Here is a 16,780-nt window from a genome sequence, read left to right on the forward strand (position 1 = left end):
AAAAGGATCTTCCGCCCCCACCCCCGCCCACCCCCCGCTCGCCAAAGGCCCCAGATTACTTGTAGATTTATCTCGTCCTTAGGCACGTGTACTTGAATGTTCAGCGGAGAAGGGCTTAAATATTGGAAAAGAACTCCTAGCATTTTAAGGGATTTGTGTCTATTTCCGAAGCTGACTTTTGGCCGCCATCCGACGCCGGTACCTTGGGATTCGTGAGCTTCTCTCGCCATCCTGCGGCTCCACCATGCTCTGTTGGTTAAATCGGCTGCACGGGGCATTATCCGCACCCACCGGAAGGATCGCCCACCTGAGGCCGAGTTCTCTCCGCCGGAGGCTGGCGCTCAGTTCACAGAGGAGAATTCCAGGTGAAAGCCGTGAAGAGTTCTGTCCTCCAAACGGTGTTTCCTCTTGGTCTCTACATCGGAGCGCCCTTACTCCATTTTCCTGTGGTCTGCACTGGGCAGCTTTCTGTGTAGAGCCACTTCGTGTTCTCTCTCTTTATTTCTCCTAATACAGGTTTTTTTCTCTGGAGTTTAAAAAAGTAACCACATGAATTCTGCCTTTAGCTGATGCTACTAATTAGCCTCAAAAATTATTTCACGTTTGAGGATATTTTGAAGTGTTTTCCAGCATGCAAGTGACCGGTTTCACTCGGGATTCATACCATCATATTTCTGTAATTCCGAGATCTGGTATCATTTGGAAAATTCTTAATGTGCACTATTAAGAATAGGGCAGTTTTAGGTCTCAGTGCAAATGATACATGAGCAAAATTTAGATTTCCTAACAGCAGAATTTTACAGTAAGACTGTTAATTCACTTGGTTTTTGACACATTTGCAGGTAAATTTAATAGTGATTGAAGCAAATCATATTTAAACTTACTCCATAAATTTCATTCATTGACATGAAATACTTAAGATGATATAACCTGAGAATCTTTATTTTCAAGCAGTTTGCAAATGTTATGTTTTTAATCTTGTTTTTCCTTAAAGAATTCAGTAGCTTTGTTGCTCGGACCAACACATGTGGAGAGTTGCGCTCTTCTCACTTAGGCCAAGAAGTCACTTTGTGTGGATGGATTCAGTACCGAAGGTAAATTGGCTTAAGAATACTTGAGAATTTGGGGATCCCTGGGTGGCTCAGCGGTTTAGCGCCTACCTTCGGCCCAGGGCGTGATCCTGGAGTCCCAGATCGAGTCCCATGACAGGCTTCCCACATGGAGCCTGCTCTCCCTCCACCTGTGTCTCTGCCTCTCTCTCTCTGTGTCTCTCATGAATAAATAAATGAAATCTTAAAAAAAAAAAAAAAAAGAATACTTGAGAATTAGGGGTGCCTAGGTAGCTCAGTGCGTTAAGCTTTGAACTCTTGATTTCAGCCTCAGGTCATGCTCTACAGGTCCTGAGATTGATCCACCTGCTTAAGACTTTCTGCACCTGGCATCCCTGAGTGGCGCAGCGATTTAGCGCCTGCCTTTGGCCTAGGGCGCGATCCTGGAGACCCGGGATCGAATCCCACGTCGGGCTCCGGGTGCATGGAGCCTGCTTCTCCCTCTGCCTGTGTCTCTGCCTCTCTCTCTCTCTCTCTCTCTCTCTCTCTGTGTGTGACTATCTTAAAAAAAAAAAAAAGCTCTCTGCACCTCCCACCGCCCCCCTCCCCCCCAAAAAAGAATGCCTGGTGGTTTTCCCCCAGTCAATTCCAAACTTTTATTAATTTTCAGTCAGTCAGAACAACAAAAGCTTTGCAACTCCTGCAGGATTCTCAGAATTCACTGAGTTTCAGATTTGGAGTGGCCTCTGTTTAAGGGTGTAATAATAAAGTGTGTTCCACCAATGGACTGAAACGTCCCTTAGCTTACTAAAGTCAAAGAGTTCCTAGGACCAGTGATTGGGAGTTGGCCAGCTGGTAAGCTTCAATAGCATGAAAAAGCTTATTTTATTCTAAATTGAGGTAGAAAAAAAGCCTAAAACGTGAACAGTGTTCCTTAAAATTAAAGCCCATTTTGTTGTCTCTGTATTCCAGCATGTACCCAAATAGTACATTAATTAACAATGAGGAGTTCCAAAACCCGTAGACTGTGTAGCCTTCCTAAAGCATATGTTCTGAGTGGGTGGTTATAGGACCCATAAATTTGGTGACTTTATCTTCTGAACTCAAAATCTGAGTTTTACTCTACCTCTTCCTAGTACTAGGACAGTATGAGAAATGTAGGTTGAACACTAAAGTGTTGGAATTTGGGGGACCTTTTGATGACTTATAGAAGTATTAAATTAGGGATGCCTGAGTGGCTGTCTTTGGCTCAGGGCGTGATCCCGGAGTCCCTGGATCAAGTCCCACATTGGGCTCCCAGTGAGGAGCCTGCTTCGCTTCTCCCTCTGCCTATGTCTCTGTCTCTCTCTGTGTCTCTCATGAAATAAAAAAATAAAATCTTTAAAACAAAAAAGTATTAAATTAGTAGTTTCACCTCCTCTAGAAAAGTGTAGACTGTGTCTTTTAAGAAAAGAGTTTATATTGCTATATTTCAAAAATGACAAATTAGATATTTCTGATATCTAAAGATATAATCTTGGGTTTTAATATGTGGAAAGTTTCCAAGTTTTATAAAATTTTCTTATAAAGATTTAAGCCAATAAAAATTAAAAATTTGCCTTTCATTAACTAGCCATCTGTATAACATTAGTAAACCACATATATAACCAGTAAAAATTGAAATTGAAAATGAAAAGCATTGAGGTACCTGGTTGGCTCAGTGGGTGGAGTATGCAACTCTTGATCTCAAGGTTGAGAGTCTGAGCCCTGCTTATGGCAGGTAGTTTACTTAAAATAAAACTTTTTAAAAACAAGGGCGCCAAGGTGGTTCAGTCTGTTGAGTGTCTGCCCTCAGCTCGGATGGTGATCCCAGGGTCCTGGGATTGGGTTCCCTGCTCACTGGGGAGCCTGCTTCTCCCTCTGCTGCTTCCCCTGCTTGTGCGTGTGCGCTCTCTCTCTCTCTCTCTCTCTCTCTCTCTCTCAAATAAATAGATAAAACCTTAAAAATGAAAAACGGGATCCCTGGGTGGCTCAGCAGTTTAGTGCCGCCTTCAGCCCAGGGCGTGATCCTGGAGACCTGGGATCAATTCCCGCGTCGGGCTCCCTGCATGGAGCCCGCTTCTCCCTCTGCCTTTGTCTCTGCCTCTCTCTCTCTCTCTCTCTCTCTTTCTTTCTCTCTTTCTGTCTCTCATGAATAAATAAGTAAAATCTTTAAAAAAAAAAAGAAGAAAAAATCAAATGATTAAGAAAAAGTAAATGCAAAGTCTTTTTGTTAACAAGCTACATAGATAATTACATAAATGTAGTACATAGTGAAGACACATGATTATTATAAAAAGAACATGGGAAATGGCATGGATTTTTGTTATTAATTTGTTTTGCCCGTTTAGGTTTTGGGCTCAGAGTTTTTATCCTAACATGTTCATTTGCTTCATTGATCAGGCAAAACGTCTTCCTGGTCCTAAGGGATTCCCATGGGCTTATTCAAGTTGTCATCCCCCAGGATGAGGTAATTGATTTGCTGCTGTTTTCTGAAAGCCTGTTTGATGCTGTAGTAGAGTAAGCGAAGTATGTTGGATAAGCATGTTTGAGGTCTTAAATTCAGAAGTTTCTCGTTAATGAAAACCAAAAACTACCAATAAACAATATTAAGACATATGACAAACTGGGGAAAAAAAATATGTGCAACTCATATCACAGACAAAGGACTAATGGCTACTACAAATCAAAATAAACAAAAAAAGCCAGGGAACTGGGACACCTGTGTGGCTCAACGGTTGAGCACCTGCCTTCGGCTTAGGGCGTGATCCTGGAGACCCGGGATCGAGTCCCACATTGGGCTCCCTACAGGGAGCCTGCTTCTCCCTCTAAGTCTCTGCCTCTCTCTGTGTGTCTCTCATGAATAAATAAATAAAATCTTTAAGGAAAAAAAAAGACCAGGGAACCAGTAAAAGTATGAACCCAGGATATGGCAATAAAATGTACAGAAGAAATGTAAATGGCTTATAGACATGAAAATATGCCCAACCTCACTCATAGGTAGAGAAATCTAAAGTAAAACTACACGGAATTATCATTTTTGGCATTCTGGACTGACAGTGCACTGCGTTTGGGAAAACAAGTGCTCTTACATTCTTGGAGGGAATACAAACTGGCACTAGGTCTACCGTGGGCAGTTTGGCAATATCAAAATAGTAAGTACATATGTCTTTTTAAATATTCATTTCTAGTCAGTTATCTTACAGCTAGACTTACAAAGCAAAATACAAGGTTCTTCCTTATAGGATCATTTTCAGTAGAAAGAATTGGAAAACCCAGATGTCCCCCAATAAGAGACTCGTATAAGAAGTAATATACATCCCTACACCCTAAAAAAAGATTAAAGAAACTCTTTATGTGCTGATATGGAAGAATATCCAAAACATATTGTTAGATGAAAAAAACAGGATACAGAAGAGCATGCAGAGTGCTGTTATCTATATAAATAGAGGGTGTGTGTGTGTGTGTGTGTGTGATATGAAATACTCCTGGAATAATACATACATATCTGGTGACATTGGTTACCTCTGGGAAGAAGGACTTTTTACTGTATATCTATTTGTACCCTTTGAATTTTGAGTCATGTGAAGGGTACCACCTGCTCAAAAAAAAAAAAAAAATAAGCATTAAAGTTAGACAAATAGCTCTCATCATGCTTGTTGGGCAATATTGGTTTTTCTTATGGTAGTGTTTATAAATGCTTGTATACCTATGAAACATCTCATTTACTCAGCTCTTAGTCTTTGAAGTAAAGAGCAATGAATTATCTTCCAGGGATCAGGATCCAGAGATGAGCATAGCTAACCCAGGAGAATTCCTTTCATTTGGACTCCATTATTGCTATTGCATGTAACTGCCCCTAAGACTAACTCTGGAAATAGTTACCTTAAAAGCGTATAGGAATTGTTTCTATCAATCATTGTTCTCCTTATTTTCCTTTAAGGAAAAAAATTTAAAACTCTTAATAGTTTAACTTGCTGTTTCATGTGGAGTCAAAATGGGGATGCAGTTTACCAAATTCTTTTTCATTAAGGGCAACCTCAGTATTTATGGCAGGTAAGCTATGAGTATTAATATTTTTCTAAGCCACAGACTGCAATTACTGCAGTCATTCATTAAATTCATTTTGTTTGTTGGAACTGTTTTTCTCTCATTCTGTAGTCAGCTGCTTCTGTGAAGAAGATTTTATGTGAAGCTCCTGTGGAATCGGTGGTACGAGTGTCTGGGACAGTAATTTCCCGACCTCCAGGACAAGAGAATCCAGTTAGTAGTTTATAAATGGTCTATGTAAATTTTATTTGTATACCTTTGCTCTGTCTACACATTCAGGCAACAGAGATTGAGTACCTGTTAGACATCAGGCTCTGAAAGCTCTCTGGGTTCTACGAATGAACCTACAGAGTCCAAAATCTTCACTACAAACACACACCAATGTGAGTAGGCATGTTAGGACATCTGTTAATGAGCTCATCAGCCACAGATTCACGTAAGAATATCAAAATCATGCACAGACATTTATGCTTTAGACTATATGCCAAAAGCACTCATACATTTTACGTGTATAAATAAATGCATGTGTTTCACAAATGGCCACTGTGTACATGTCCTGATGAGTGATTTTTTTTTAATAGGTCTTCTCTCTCTCTCTCTAAGAAAATGCCAACAGGTGAGATTGAAATCAAAGTTAAAACAGCTGAACTTCTGAATTCCTGCAAGAAGCTGCCCTTTGAAATTAAGGACTTTGTGAAGGTACCATCCTCATTATTAATAGAGTATCTAGAAAATGTTGATAACCAGTAAAGTGTTTTCAGTTTTTTAAAGAAAAACTTTAAGTTCTATGAAATTAAGCATTTTATTATAGACTTATCATGAAGTGTTCTATGGTGTTCTGAATTAAGCTATTGCAGTTCCTAAATACTTAGGCTGCTTTATCAGACAGGTTGAAACATGGTTCTACCTTTAAGACCTGAGGTGTTGTTTTCAAGGTTTTTGTTGCTGTTGTTTTCCATTTTGAAAGGAAATTGTGCCTAGCATGGAAATGGTCACATGGCATAGGAGATCCTACATCTGTTAACTTTAAGCCTCTAACAGTAATAAAATGCTTGATTTCCGAAGCATATACATCTGATTCCTATAAGTTAGGGTGTACTTCGCCAAAGTTTGAAGGGCTGTTGAAGCCAAATAGCTCTGGGTGATTATACATGGATAACCTGCAGCTTTGACGTAGTTATCTGCAGTCGTAGATGTATATACATCTAGTTTGTAAACTAATCTGTAAAAAAAAAAGTTTTTAAAATAACTGTATGGCCACTTAGCGTTACATTTAAATTCTTAATACTTAATCTTTTAATGAGAAAAAGCAACATAATTACAGGATTGGCCTTGAGGGGGAGAGGGAATATAGTTTTCCTGTAGCTAACCCTTCAGAAAGAAATGACAGTTCTTCCTTTTCTGGTGTCAAAGAGGTAAGCTAATCCAGGAAAAAGGACTTTTTAAAAAAGTCAGCACAGAGAGAGATGCAGAGATTTACCGCTTTGAAAATAAGCAAACCTTCTCACTGCTTCCTACTAGTACAACCATGGAGATTCCCTATGCTGTCCCCTTGCATTTCTTACATTTGTAGTCCTGCTCAGGTGATGATGTCATAACTGTTTTGTCTGTATTTTTAAAAGATCTTTGAAGTCTTTAAATATTTTTTTCAGACTCAACTATGGGCTTAAAGGAATGGATAATTGTTTAGTGAGGGTAGGCAAATTCCAATCAGCGAAGGGTGGTGGTAATAATAGTAAAAAAAAAAACAAACATAAAATCTATATTAGTAACAAACTTAGAAGTTGTAGGAATTAAGGATGGTAGTGTACTCACAAATGGTGAAAACTAGAGATAGAACTGAAGTTTTTGAAAATCCAAACTCTGTATTAAAATTAATTTCTTTTTAATATTAAAAATTTAAACATGAAAATCTTTAAATTTGTTTAGAAAACAGAGGCTCTTCGTTTGCAGTATCGCTACTTAGACTTACGTAGTTTCCAAATGCAATATAACCTGCGACTGAGGTCCCAGATGGTCATGAAAATGCGGGAATATCTCTGTAATCTACATGGTAAGGGACATGCCTGAATGTTCTAGAGCTTTTTCACTTGATCTTAGCCAAAAGGCCAAGAAGCGATTGTTCTAGGGCTTTTTAGCATCTGTTCTGTTTTATTCAGTGTTTTATTGTATCCTCTCTTTAGCATCATTGGGTCAAAAGTTGCCAGAGGTCTGGAATTCACATAATGTGTAAAGCAGTGAAGAAAGGTTAATTTCCAGATGTTTTGTCCTAGAGCACAATTAGGTAACATAGAGCATAATTTAGTTCCCTGCTGGGTCACAGATACAGTCTTTTAAAGATGCCGTGTTGAAGGGTTAACAGCCCTTTGGTTGTTACCTATAAGTTTTCTTAATTCTTTATCATGCTTATACCAATTTGTTGGGAGCTCAGAAATGTCCTTTGAATTAAACTAGACTCTTTAGTCAGTCCTGGGAGTTTTTCTAGTATATTTGCAAAGTTTTTTTGCTATACAAGCAGAGCATTTGGAAAACCAAAACAGTTCAGCAAACAAGAATCCATCAAATAGAATTATTTTGTGACAGAAGTATCACCTTATGACCAAATAGGATTTTATGAAAATCTTCAGCTTCTTTCTTGGGTAGAAATCAGTATTCAGTAGGCTTGATAAATTCAGTCAAAATTCCTAATTAAAATATAGCCTCAGATTTGTTGAACTGTACCATAGACAACATATTTGACAAATTCCTGTTATTCTGCCACTTCCCTCTTTTTAGGATTTGTGGATGTAGAAACACCAACATTGTTTAAGAGGACTCCCGGGGTATGTATATTCCTTAAGTCAGCCCACTAATAATGTCCTTTTAGATAGGAAACTGAACCACTTTGTTTTTATATTCACATAGTTCTATTTTTTTCATATATTTTACTGCTTCACAGTGGTCATATTAACTAGGTTTGGTTAAGAGTCAAGAACCTAGGACACCTGGTGGCTCAGTGGTTGAGCGTCTGCTTTTGACTCAGGGCCTGATCCCAGGGTCCTGGGATTGAGTTCTGCATCGGGCTCCTGGCAAGGAGCTTGCTTCTCCCTCTGCCTATGTCTCTGCCTTTCTCTCTCATGAATAAATAAGTAAAATCTTAAAAAAAAAAAAAAAGTCGAGAAATTTTTATGGGTATTTTGAGACAGAACACTTTTATTCTACATGAGTTTTCCCCTTGAGGCTTATAAATGCAAATCAGTAATGAATTAGTTCCTTAAAAATAAACTCCTTGTGGGGCGACTGGCTAGCTCAGTCAGGAGAGCATGAGATTTTTTTTTTTTTTTTAAGATTTTTTATTTATTTAAGAGAGCGCATGCAAGAGCACACAAGTGGGGGGGGGGTGGCAGAGGGAGAGAGAGAAGCAGACTCCCCGCTGAGGAGGGAGCGCAATGTGGGGTTCGATGGGGGTACTCTATCTCATGACCCCGGGATCATGACCTGAGCCGAAGGCAGAGACTTAACCAACTGAGCCACCCAGGTGCCCCAACACATGACTCTTGATCTCAAGTCGTGAGTTCAAGTCGCACATGGGTATAAAGATTACTTAAATAAATAAAAAATCCTAAAATAAACTCCTTGTTCATTAAGAATTGACATTTCTAAACATTGTTATTTAATCTACACAGTCCATGGACTTACAAAACTATAGTTTAAAAAAGCAGTTAGCAATTATTGGATTGCACAAAATTCTTTTAGATAGTAGCAGAATTGGGAATTCATTTCAACAAGTATACATTTATTACCTACCACATGCAAACATTGTTAAAAGCCTACTAGGTGCAAGCCTTTTGGAGGAGTAGAAGATGAGCAAGAAATGATCTCTGTCATTTTCTCTTTAGTTAATTTCATTGATGAACTGAAGTGTCAACTTCTACCAGGTCTTAGGTTCAATTTTTTTTAACAATATTTCTACTCTTCTTCTCTCATTAAAAGGGTGCAAAAGAGTTTGTAATACCATCTAGGGAACCTGGGAAGTTTTATTGTCTCCCTCAGAGTCCTCAACAGTTCAAACAACTTCTAATGGTTGGTGGTTTAGACAGGTGAGCCTTCTTTATGCTGGTAGTAAGTTGTCAGAAAAAGAAAGGGGAGGGTGGTGGGGAGAAAAAAAGAAAACACAAAATTATCTGATCTCTTAAAAGTGTATGATGAGCATTTGGAAAATACTTGTAAAGTACCCTAAACATTTGTGGTCATTATTTAGTAAAGATGTATTGGGTGACCACCATGTGCAAAGCCCTATGCCAGTATAGATGTGCAGGGAATTAAAAACACAAAAGAGGGCAGCCTGGGTGGCTCAGTGGTTTAGCGCTGCCTTCAGCCCAGGGTATGATCCTGGAGACCTGAGATCGAGTCCCATGTCAGGCTCCCTGCATGGAGCCTGCTTCTCGCTCTATCTGTGTCTCTGCCTCTCTCTCTTTTTGTGTCTCTCATGAATAAATAAATAAAATCTTTTTAAAAAAAAAAAAAGATTTTAGGGCCCTGGGTGGCTTAGTTGGTTGAGTATCCAACTATTGATCTCAGCTCAGGTCTTGGTCATGAGTTCAAGCCCTGAGTTAAAAAAGAAAGAAAGAAAAGGATTTGCTCTCCAGGAGTTAATATAGTAAGGTGGAATATGGTAATAAATAAACCAACTGGAATAGAACCTAAAGATCGATTTGTTGAGGGCTGCAAACTAGGTTTTGTTTGGGGAAATACTATTTTAAAAAAACTTTGTGAGCAAGGCCTTCTGGGACAGTGTTGCATCTCAGCAGATGAAGATGAGAATGGGAATGGCATAGCACAGGAAAGCTCAAGTGTATTCATGGAGCAGTAAGTATTTCAATTTGGCCAAAGCAAAAGAGTGTGTATGTATGTATGTGTGTATATATATGTATATATATAAGCATAAACTGCATTACATGCCAGTCTAATATATGAATATTGAAAGGTGCCATTGTATATGTTTAAAACAGCATATAGAATAGTTTTTATAAAAAAAAAAAAAAGAATAGTTTTTATAGGTCTACTGTGTATCTACTTAGAGCATCATAAAGAATTTTTAAATTTCTTATGTCCTTTAGGTACCATTATTAATTTATTTCATAGACTGCACTGCCATGAACTTTTGTGGAAAAGTATGTGTATCTTCCTAGAAACATGACTCAATTCATGCTACTTTTCCAATTGTAGGTATTTTCAGGTTGCCCGGTGTTACCGAGATGAAGGTTCAAGACCAGACCGACAGCCCGAGTTTACTCAGGTACTAAGTGATACTCACTTTTCTCTCTTAGTCAGCCTTGCTCCAGCCAAATATTTCAAGACTGGGCAGTAAATTTATATATAGGCAGGCCTTGTCCAATTGCACTTTGCTTTATTGTGCTTCTCAGACATTGCATAGTTCACAGATTGAAGGTTTGTGGCAATCCTGTCAGCACTGTTTTTCCAACAGCATTTGCTCACTTTATATTTTTGTGTCACGTTTTGGTAAATCTCACAATATTTCAAACTTTTTCATTATTTGTTTTGGTGATCTGTGATCAGTGATTATGACTCACTGAAAGCTTAGATAATGTTTAACATTTTTATCAATAAAGTATTTAGGTACATTTTGTTTTAGACATAATGTTAATTGCACGTGTCATAGACTATAGCATAGTATAAACATAACTTGTTTATTTAATATTTTTAAATTTTTTTAAAATTTATTTATTTATGATAGTCACAGAGAGAGAGAGAGAGGCAGAGACACAGGCAGAGGGAGAAGCAGGCTCCATGCACCGGGAGCCCGACGTGAGATTCGAACCCAGGTCTCCAGGATCACGCCCTGGGCCAAAGGCAGGCGCCAAACCGCTGTGCCACCCAGGGATCCCTAAACATAACTTTTATATGCAGTGGGAAACCAGAAAATTAATTCTTTTTCAGAAAATTACTTTGACTTTCTTTATTATGGTATATGCTTTATTGTGGCAGTCTGGAACCGAACCCACAATAGTAGGCCAGTGCTTTACTTCTCATTACGTTTTATCCATCAGATATTTAATTAAAGTAATCTGCAGTTGATATACTATTTACTTTTTCATCCATTTCATGTGTCCTTTTTATAATGAGTATGGTTATCAGCTAAGAAATGCCAGAGATTCCTGCAGTATTTTAGTGGTTGTTGCTAGGATAAAGTTCTTAAATCTCTTACACATTAAGAACCAAGAATTCTATAATTGGTATTTAATCTGTCTAATCTCCTTTAAAAAATTTATTTATTAGAGAGAGTGCATAAACAGGGGGAAAAGGGAGCCTGGACAGAGGGCTCAGTCTCAGGACCCTGGGATCATAACCTGAGCTGAAGGCAGACATTTAACTGACTGAGCCACCCATGCACCCCTAATATGTCTAATCGTTAGACTCATCAAAGCTGTTTTTGTACGATTGCATGTTAATCAGTGTGGTGAAACAAAATCATAAGCTTTGGAGTTGGGCGGACCTGGGGTCAAATGTAGCTTCATTACTTACTAACCGCATGTACACAGGCAAGTTACTTGGCCTCTCTGAGCCTTAAGCCATGAGGATAGTGATGGGAACCAAACAAGTTGGTACATGTGAAGCATTAGCACAGTGCCTGACATAAAACAGATGTACAATAATATTTATCCTCCCAACCCCCACCCATGTATTAAGTATTTATTTGCAGAATCCTAGAAATATGTTGAAACCAGAGTAATATATAAATATGTACATATTAATATTGTGGCTCTTCAAGTTACTTTCCATATGTTATTTTGGTTGCAGATTGACATAGAGATGTCTTTTGTAGACCAGACCGGCATCCAGAGTCTAATTGAGGGCTTGCTCCAGTATTCCTGGCCAAGTGACAAAGATCCTGTGGTAGTTCCTTTTCCTTCTATGACTTTTGCTGAGGCATTGGCCAGCTATGGAACTGATAAACCTGACACTCGCTTTGGGATGAAGGTATTTCTCTTCCCTTTTTCAGGACTGTGCCACCATAGTCCTCCAGTCTTTTAAACCACTTTGAAATTTACAACCAGTTACACATAGTTATATTTTTTGTTGTTGCCTTAGCTTGTTACCAAGCTATATAGCAAGAGAGAATAATAGCATGTCAGCACTACAGTACTTTTTTTTTTTCTATCTACTATGTTCCAAGACCATTTCCAAGACTAACATTCTTGCATAAAGTTTTTATTACTGACAACTTATTTATTAATTATATGGACATGAATAGTCACTTGAAAGAAAAAAAAACCCTATTTCTTTCCTGTTCAATTTTTCCTAAGCTAAAATGGCACTTGAAGGCAAATGATTAAGAGTTATTCTTTGTTCCTAGTCTACAAAGAGCTCAAACATATGGAAATGTTTATTGAAATTATTAAGATCTCTACATATTTTAACCAAGGGTAGGAGTAGAATTTATATCAAGTAGTTTCCATTAGCAAGCCTCTCAGTATTTGCTCTTAGAGAACAGTGGCTCTTCGTGTCTGTAAGGCTGATGGCATTTCTGTATCAGAGTTCTCAGTGCAAATTCTGTAGAAATTGAAGTCCCACTTCATCTATAAAGAGAGAGTGCTCAATTCTTAAGATGAGGAAAAAATATATAAAATGCCCTAACTGCCTACTTACAGCTGCAGCTTAACCACTCCTTATTTCCTCTTTTGTAATATGGAAGAGCGGTGCTTAAATCAGACTTCTCAAGTTAGATTCTTGCTCTGTGTTGTCTTGGCCAAGTTATTTTCTTCTCTATGCCTTGGTTTCTTACTGTATTCCATGGGGATAATGAGAGCCCCTATTTCATACTCCTGTGGTACTGATTAAATGAATTAATAATGATGAATAGTCCATTAGTACATTAATTCCTGTCACATGTGCCCAGCCCATGGTAAACACTGTGACTGCACTTTGTAAACATGAACTTAATGAAATCTACTCGCTTCTTTAGAATCTTATTTGTAAAATGCTTTGAGATAAAATTTACTTCACTTTTAGTTATTACCTTTTTTTGTTACCCATTTTACAGATTGTAGATATTAGTAATGTGTTCAGAAACACAGAGGTTGGATTTCTTCAAGATGCACTTAGTAAACCCCAAGGAACTGTCAAAGCCATGTGTATCTCTGAAGGAGCAGTAAGTGATGCGCAGTTCTATTCCTCTAGAGTGTATGTGGGAAGTAAATATGTTCAACACTGGCACATTTAAAAAACAATTTTTTTTTCCCCAAGATTTTTTTTTTTAAGGATTTTTTTATTTATTAATGAGAGATACCGAGAGAGAGAGAGAGAGAGAGAGAGAGAGAGAGAGGCAGAGACACAGGCAGAGGGAGAAGCAGGCTCCACGCAAGGAGCCCAACATGGGACTTCATCCCGGGTCTCCAGGATCAGACCCTGGGCTGAAGGCGGCGCTAAACCGCTGAGCCACCCAGGCTACCCTTTTTCCAAGATTTTATTTATTTATTTGAGAGAGAGAGAACAAATGAGGGAGAGGGAGAAGCAAACTCCCTGCTGAGCTGGGAGCCCAATGTGGGGCTCAGTCCCAGGACCCGAGGATCATGACCTGAGCCAAAAGCAGCTGCTTAACCGACTGAACTAACCAGGGTCCCCAGCAATTCTTTTTGTAAGAGTATGTATTTTTAAGAGTGCCTGGGTGGCTCAGTCAGTTAAGTGTCCAACACTTGGTTTCAGCTCAGGTCATGATCTCTGGGTCCTGAAATTGAGCCCCCAGTTGGGCTCTGCACTGGACATGGAGTCCGCTTGAGATTCTCTCTCTCCCTATGCCCCTCCCCACACTCTCTCCCTCTCTAAGAAAGGAAAAAGAATATATATTTGTATATAAAGCCTAACAGTGTCCCTGAAAATATAAGTAGAGAATAAAATCTTGTGTGAGTTTATATTCAAGATCTAGAGTTTTTTTTTTTTTTAATTTTTTTTTTTAAACTTTTATTTATTTATGATAGGCACATAGTGAGAGAGAGAGAGGCAGAGACACAAGTAGAGGGAGAAGCAGGCTCCATGCACCGGGAGCCCGACGTGGGATTCGATCCCGGGTCTCCAGGACCGCGCCCTGGGCCAAAGGCAGGCGCCAAACCGCTGCACCACCCAGGGATCCCAAGATCTAGAGTTTTTATCTTCCTTTTAAAAATGCTATAGGGGATCCCTGGGTGGCTCAGTGGTTTGACGCCTGCCTTTGGCCCAGGGCGTGATCCTGGAGTCCCGGGATCGAGTCCCACGTCAGGCTCCCAGCATGGAGCCTGCTTCTCCCTCCTCCTGTGTCTCTGCCCCTCCCTCTCTCCCTCTCTCTTTCTCTCTCTCTCTCTCATAAATAAATAAATAAATAAATAAATAAATAAATAAATAAATCTTTTTTAAAAATGCTGTAAAGTACTCCCATACTTCATTTGGGATCATTCCCACCAGTCATGAGCATGAAATAGTGTTCATACCCTGTCTGCCAGCCTCAGTTTATCCAGAGGCTCTCAGCCTGTATCAGCTCCAGCATCTCCCTTGCATGTTGGTTTTGGGTCTTCCAAGGGCTCTGGTCTCAACTGCATTCAATTGCATTAATAACAGGAGGAGGGGAAGGAATGGAGCTGTGAAGAGCCAAAAGGAGGGTAAGTGAGGATAGGAGAAAGAATGGCTGGGCTTTAAAAAAAAAAAAAAAAGAATGGCGGGGCTAGGCAACCCTGACTCTGAAGTGATGAGATGCATCTGTTTTCTGTAGTTAGCACATCTGCTTTGAACAGAATTTGGTAAGAGGAATTCCAGAAGCCCTTTGAAATTATTATTTTGAAAGACAGCTCATTTGTAGACTTGAACATATTAGTGTATTCAAAATGGGAATAAGAATTCAATCTCATTACTTTTTATTCACATCATATGTTTAGTGGAAAGTAATTTGAGCCCATACTATAATGAATGCGTTCAAGTAAGCTCAGTGTAACACATATACTGCTGGGTATTATTGTTTGCACCAATTTGAGTATGTCCAGTCTTCCCCAAGCAATTTATAAGAAGTGCAAGATTATGAGCCATGTCTCCATTTTTTTGTACCTCCCATACCTACTCTAGTACCCCAAGAATATTAATTACAATGATAGTCAAAGGCATTGAAATAATTTAGAAAAAGTAAGATATAAAGAATTTTAAGAGGGGCAATTGGGTGGCTCAGTGGTTGAAATCTTTTAAAAAATAAAGAGTTTTAAGAGATAAGCATATTCTGAGTTCTCTTTCTGACCTGACAAAGTTATTTTTTCTTAGACAATTCAATTGTAAAGATTTGAACATTTTTACCCTATATATTACATATGCAGGCTCTTCTGTGGAATACATTCATAGTTGTTTCCAGTGAGGCCTGCATAATGGAAGGGGTGGGGATGAAGGATAATAAGCCCTGTAATAAGCTTTAAAATTTTGTCATTTGGTAGCAGAAATTAAATTTTATATTGAATCCTACTATTGTGATGGAAGGACACAAAATGTATTTATATCCCATTTGATATCATAGACATGTTTATGAACTTGTCATATTGGTGAGTTCACTTTGATTTTCTTTCATCAGAAATACTTGAAAAGGAAGGACATTGAATCCATTAGAAAATTTGCAGCTGACCATTTTAATCAGGTAAGGAGTTGATTACAACTATTTTTTTTCCCTTTTTAGGGATCCATAAGTGTTAGAACTCTATACAATCATTAGTTTTGAGGTTTTGTTTTTGTTTTTAAAGATTTTTATTTATTCATGAGAGACACAGAGAAAGAGAGGCACAGACAAAGGCAGAGGGAGAAGCAGGCTCCATGCAGGGAGCCTGACATGGGATTCGATCCTGGGTCTCCAGGATCACGCCCTGGGCTGAAGGCGGCGCTAAACCGCAGAGCCACCCAGGCTGCCCAAGGTTTTGTTATTTTAGACCATTCTTCTACTTTTCTTCTTTTTAAAGTTAATCTAATCCAAAGGTATAACTCTAAAGACTTCGACTTAGACAGTTGAGTTCACCATTAATTAGAATGTTAAAGTTCAACCATAGTTTTTAAAATAAATATGGAATTTTAATCCAGTCAGGATTAGATTAGAGCCCCATGTGCCCAAGGTTTGGAAAAAAAAAAAAAAACAACTGTATTCATTGTTGTTCCCATACCCTTTTAAAATTCTGAATACACCATTGCCAGACACATTTTGTGGTGTTGGCTTGGTGAATGGAGGAGCTGAAATCCAGAGGAGCAGGAGTGAGGAATGGGCCTTCTTACCTCGTCACGGGACTTGTAAATTGTCTCAGCCTTCTCAGAATCAGTAACTTTAAAAATAATCATGCTCTTTGAGTCATTAATTTTCTGTGCCATACTTTGTAAAAAAACATCTAAATATGAGGAAAGTATGCTCATTACAGCACCTTTACAACAGAAATAAGATGAAATTCTATGGGAATAATTAAATTAATGTATCATCAGAAGAATTAATACCAAATTTCCTTTTTAAAGAGTTTGTAGTATGGGGGACATGTTCATGTAATGATAGTAATAGCAGATAATGTTTTAGGTTTGTTTTATGCCTTTGATAAAATTCAAAATTGGCCTCTCTAGATCTCCCAATTATATTTCTTTACTTTTATCTTCCTAGTGTTTGAAGTTTGCATCTAGGAATAACA

General features: G+C 38.6%; 1 protein-coding gene across 7 annotated transcripts in view; it reads left to right on the top strand.

The window, feature by feature from the left end:
* The window catches only part of DARS2 (aspartyl-tRNA synthetase 2, mitochondrial), a 28,779-nt gene that overhangs the window by 544 nt on the left and 11,455 nt on the right, over positions 1–16,780 (top strand). For 2 of the 7 annotated variants that reach the window (XM_072830672.1, XM_072830671.1), the window contains exons 2-13: positions 172–365; positions 995–1,094; positions 3,471–3,537; positions 5,229–5,330; positions 5,721–5,816; positions 7,047–7,170; positions 7,893–7,939; positions 9,090–9,196; positions 10,326–10,395; positions 11,919–12,098; positions 13,162–13,269; positions 15,697–15,759. In XM_072830672.1, the coding sequence (XP_072686773.1) occupies positions 245–365; positions 995–1,094; positions 3,471–3,537; positions 5,229–5,330; positions 5,721–5,816; positions 7,047–7,170; positions 7,893–7,939; positions 9,090–9,196; positions 10,326–10,395; positions 11,919–12,098; positions 13,162–13,269; positions 15,697–15,759 (1,185 nt within the window). In that variant the 5' untranslated portion in view covers positions 172–244. Of the gene's footprint in view, positions 1–14; positions 366–994; positions 1,095–3,470; positions 3,538–5,228; positions 5,331–5,720; positions 5,817–7,046; positions 7,171–7,892; positions 7,940–9,089; positions 9,197–10,325; positions 10,396–11,918; positions 12,099–13,161; positions 13,270–15,696; positions 15,760–16,780 lie in introns of those variants that run through there. The other 5 variants (XM_072830669.1, XM_072830670.1, XM_072830674.1 and 2 more) reach the window with 4 other exon arrangements.

Source organism: Canis lupus, chromosome 6, assembly GCF_048164855.1.
Source record: "Canis lupus baileyi chromosome 6, mCanLup2.hap1, whole genome shotgun sequence".
Lineage (NCBI taxonomy): Eukaryota > Metazoa > Chordata > Mammalia > Carnivora > Canidae > Canis > Canis lupus.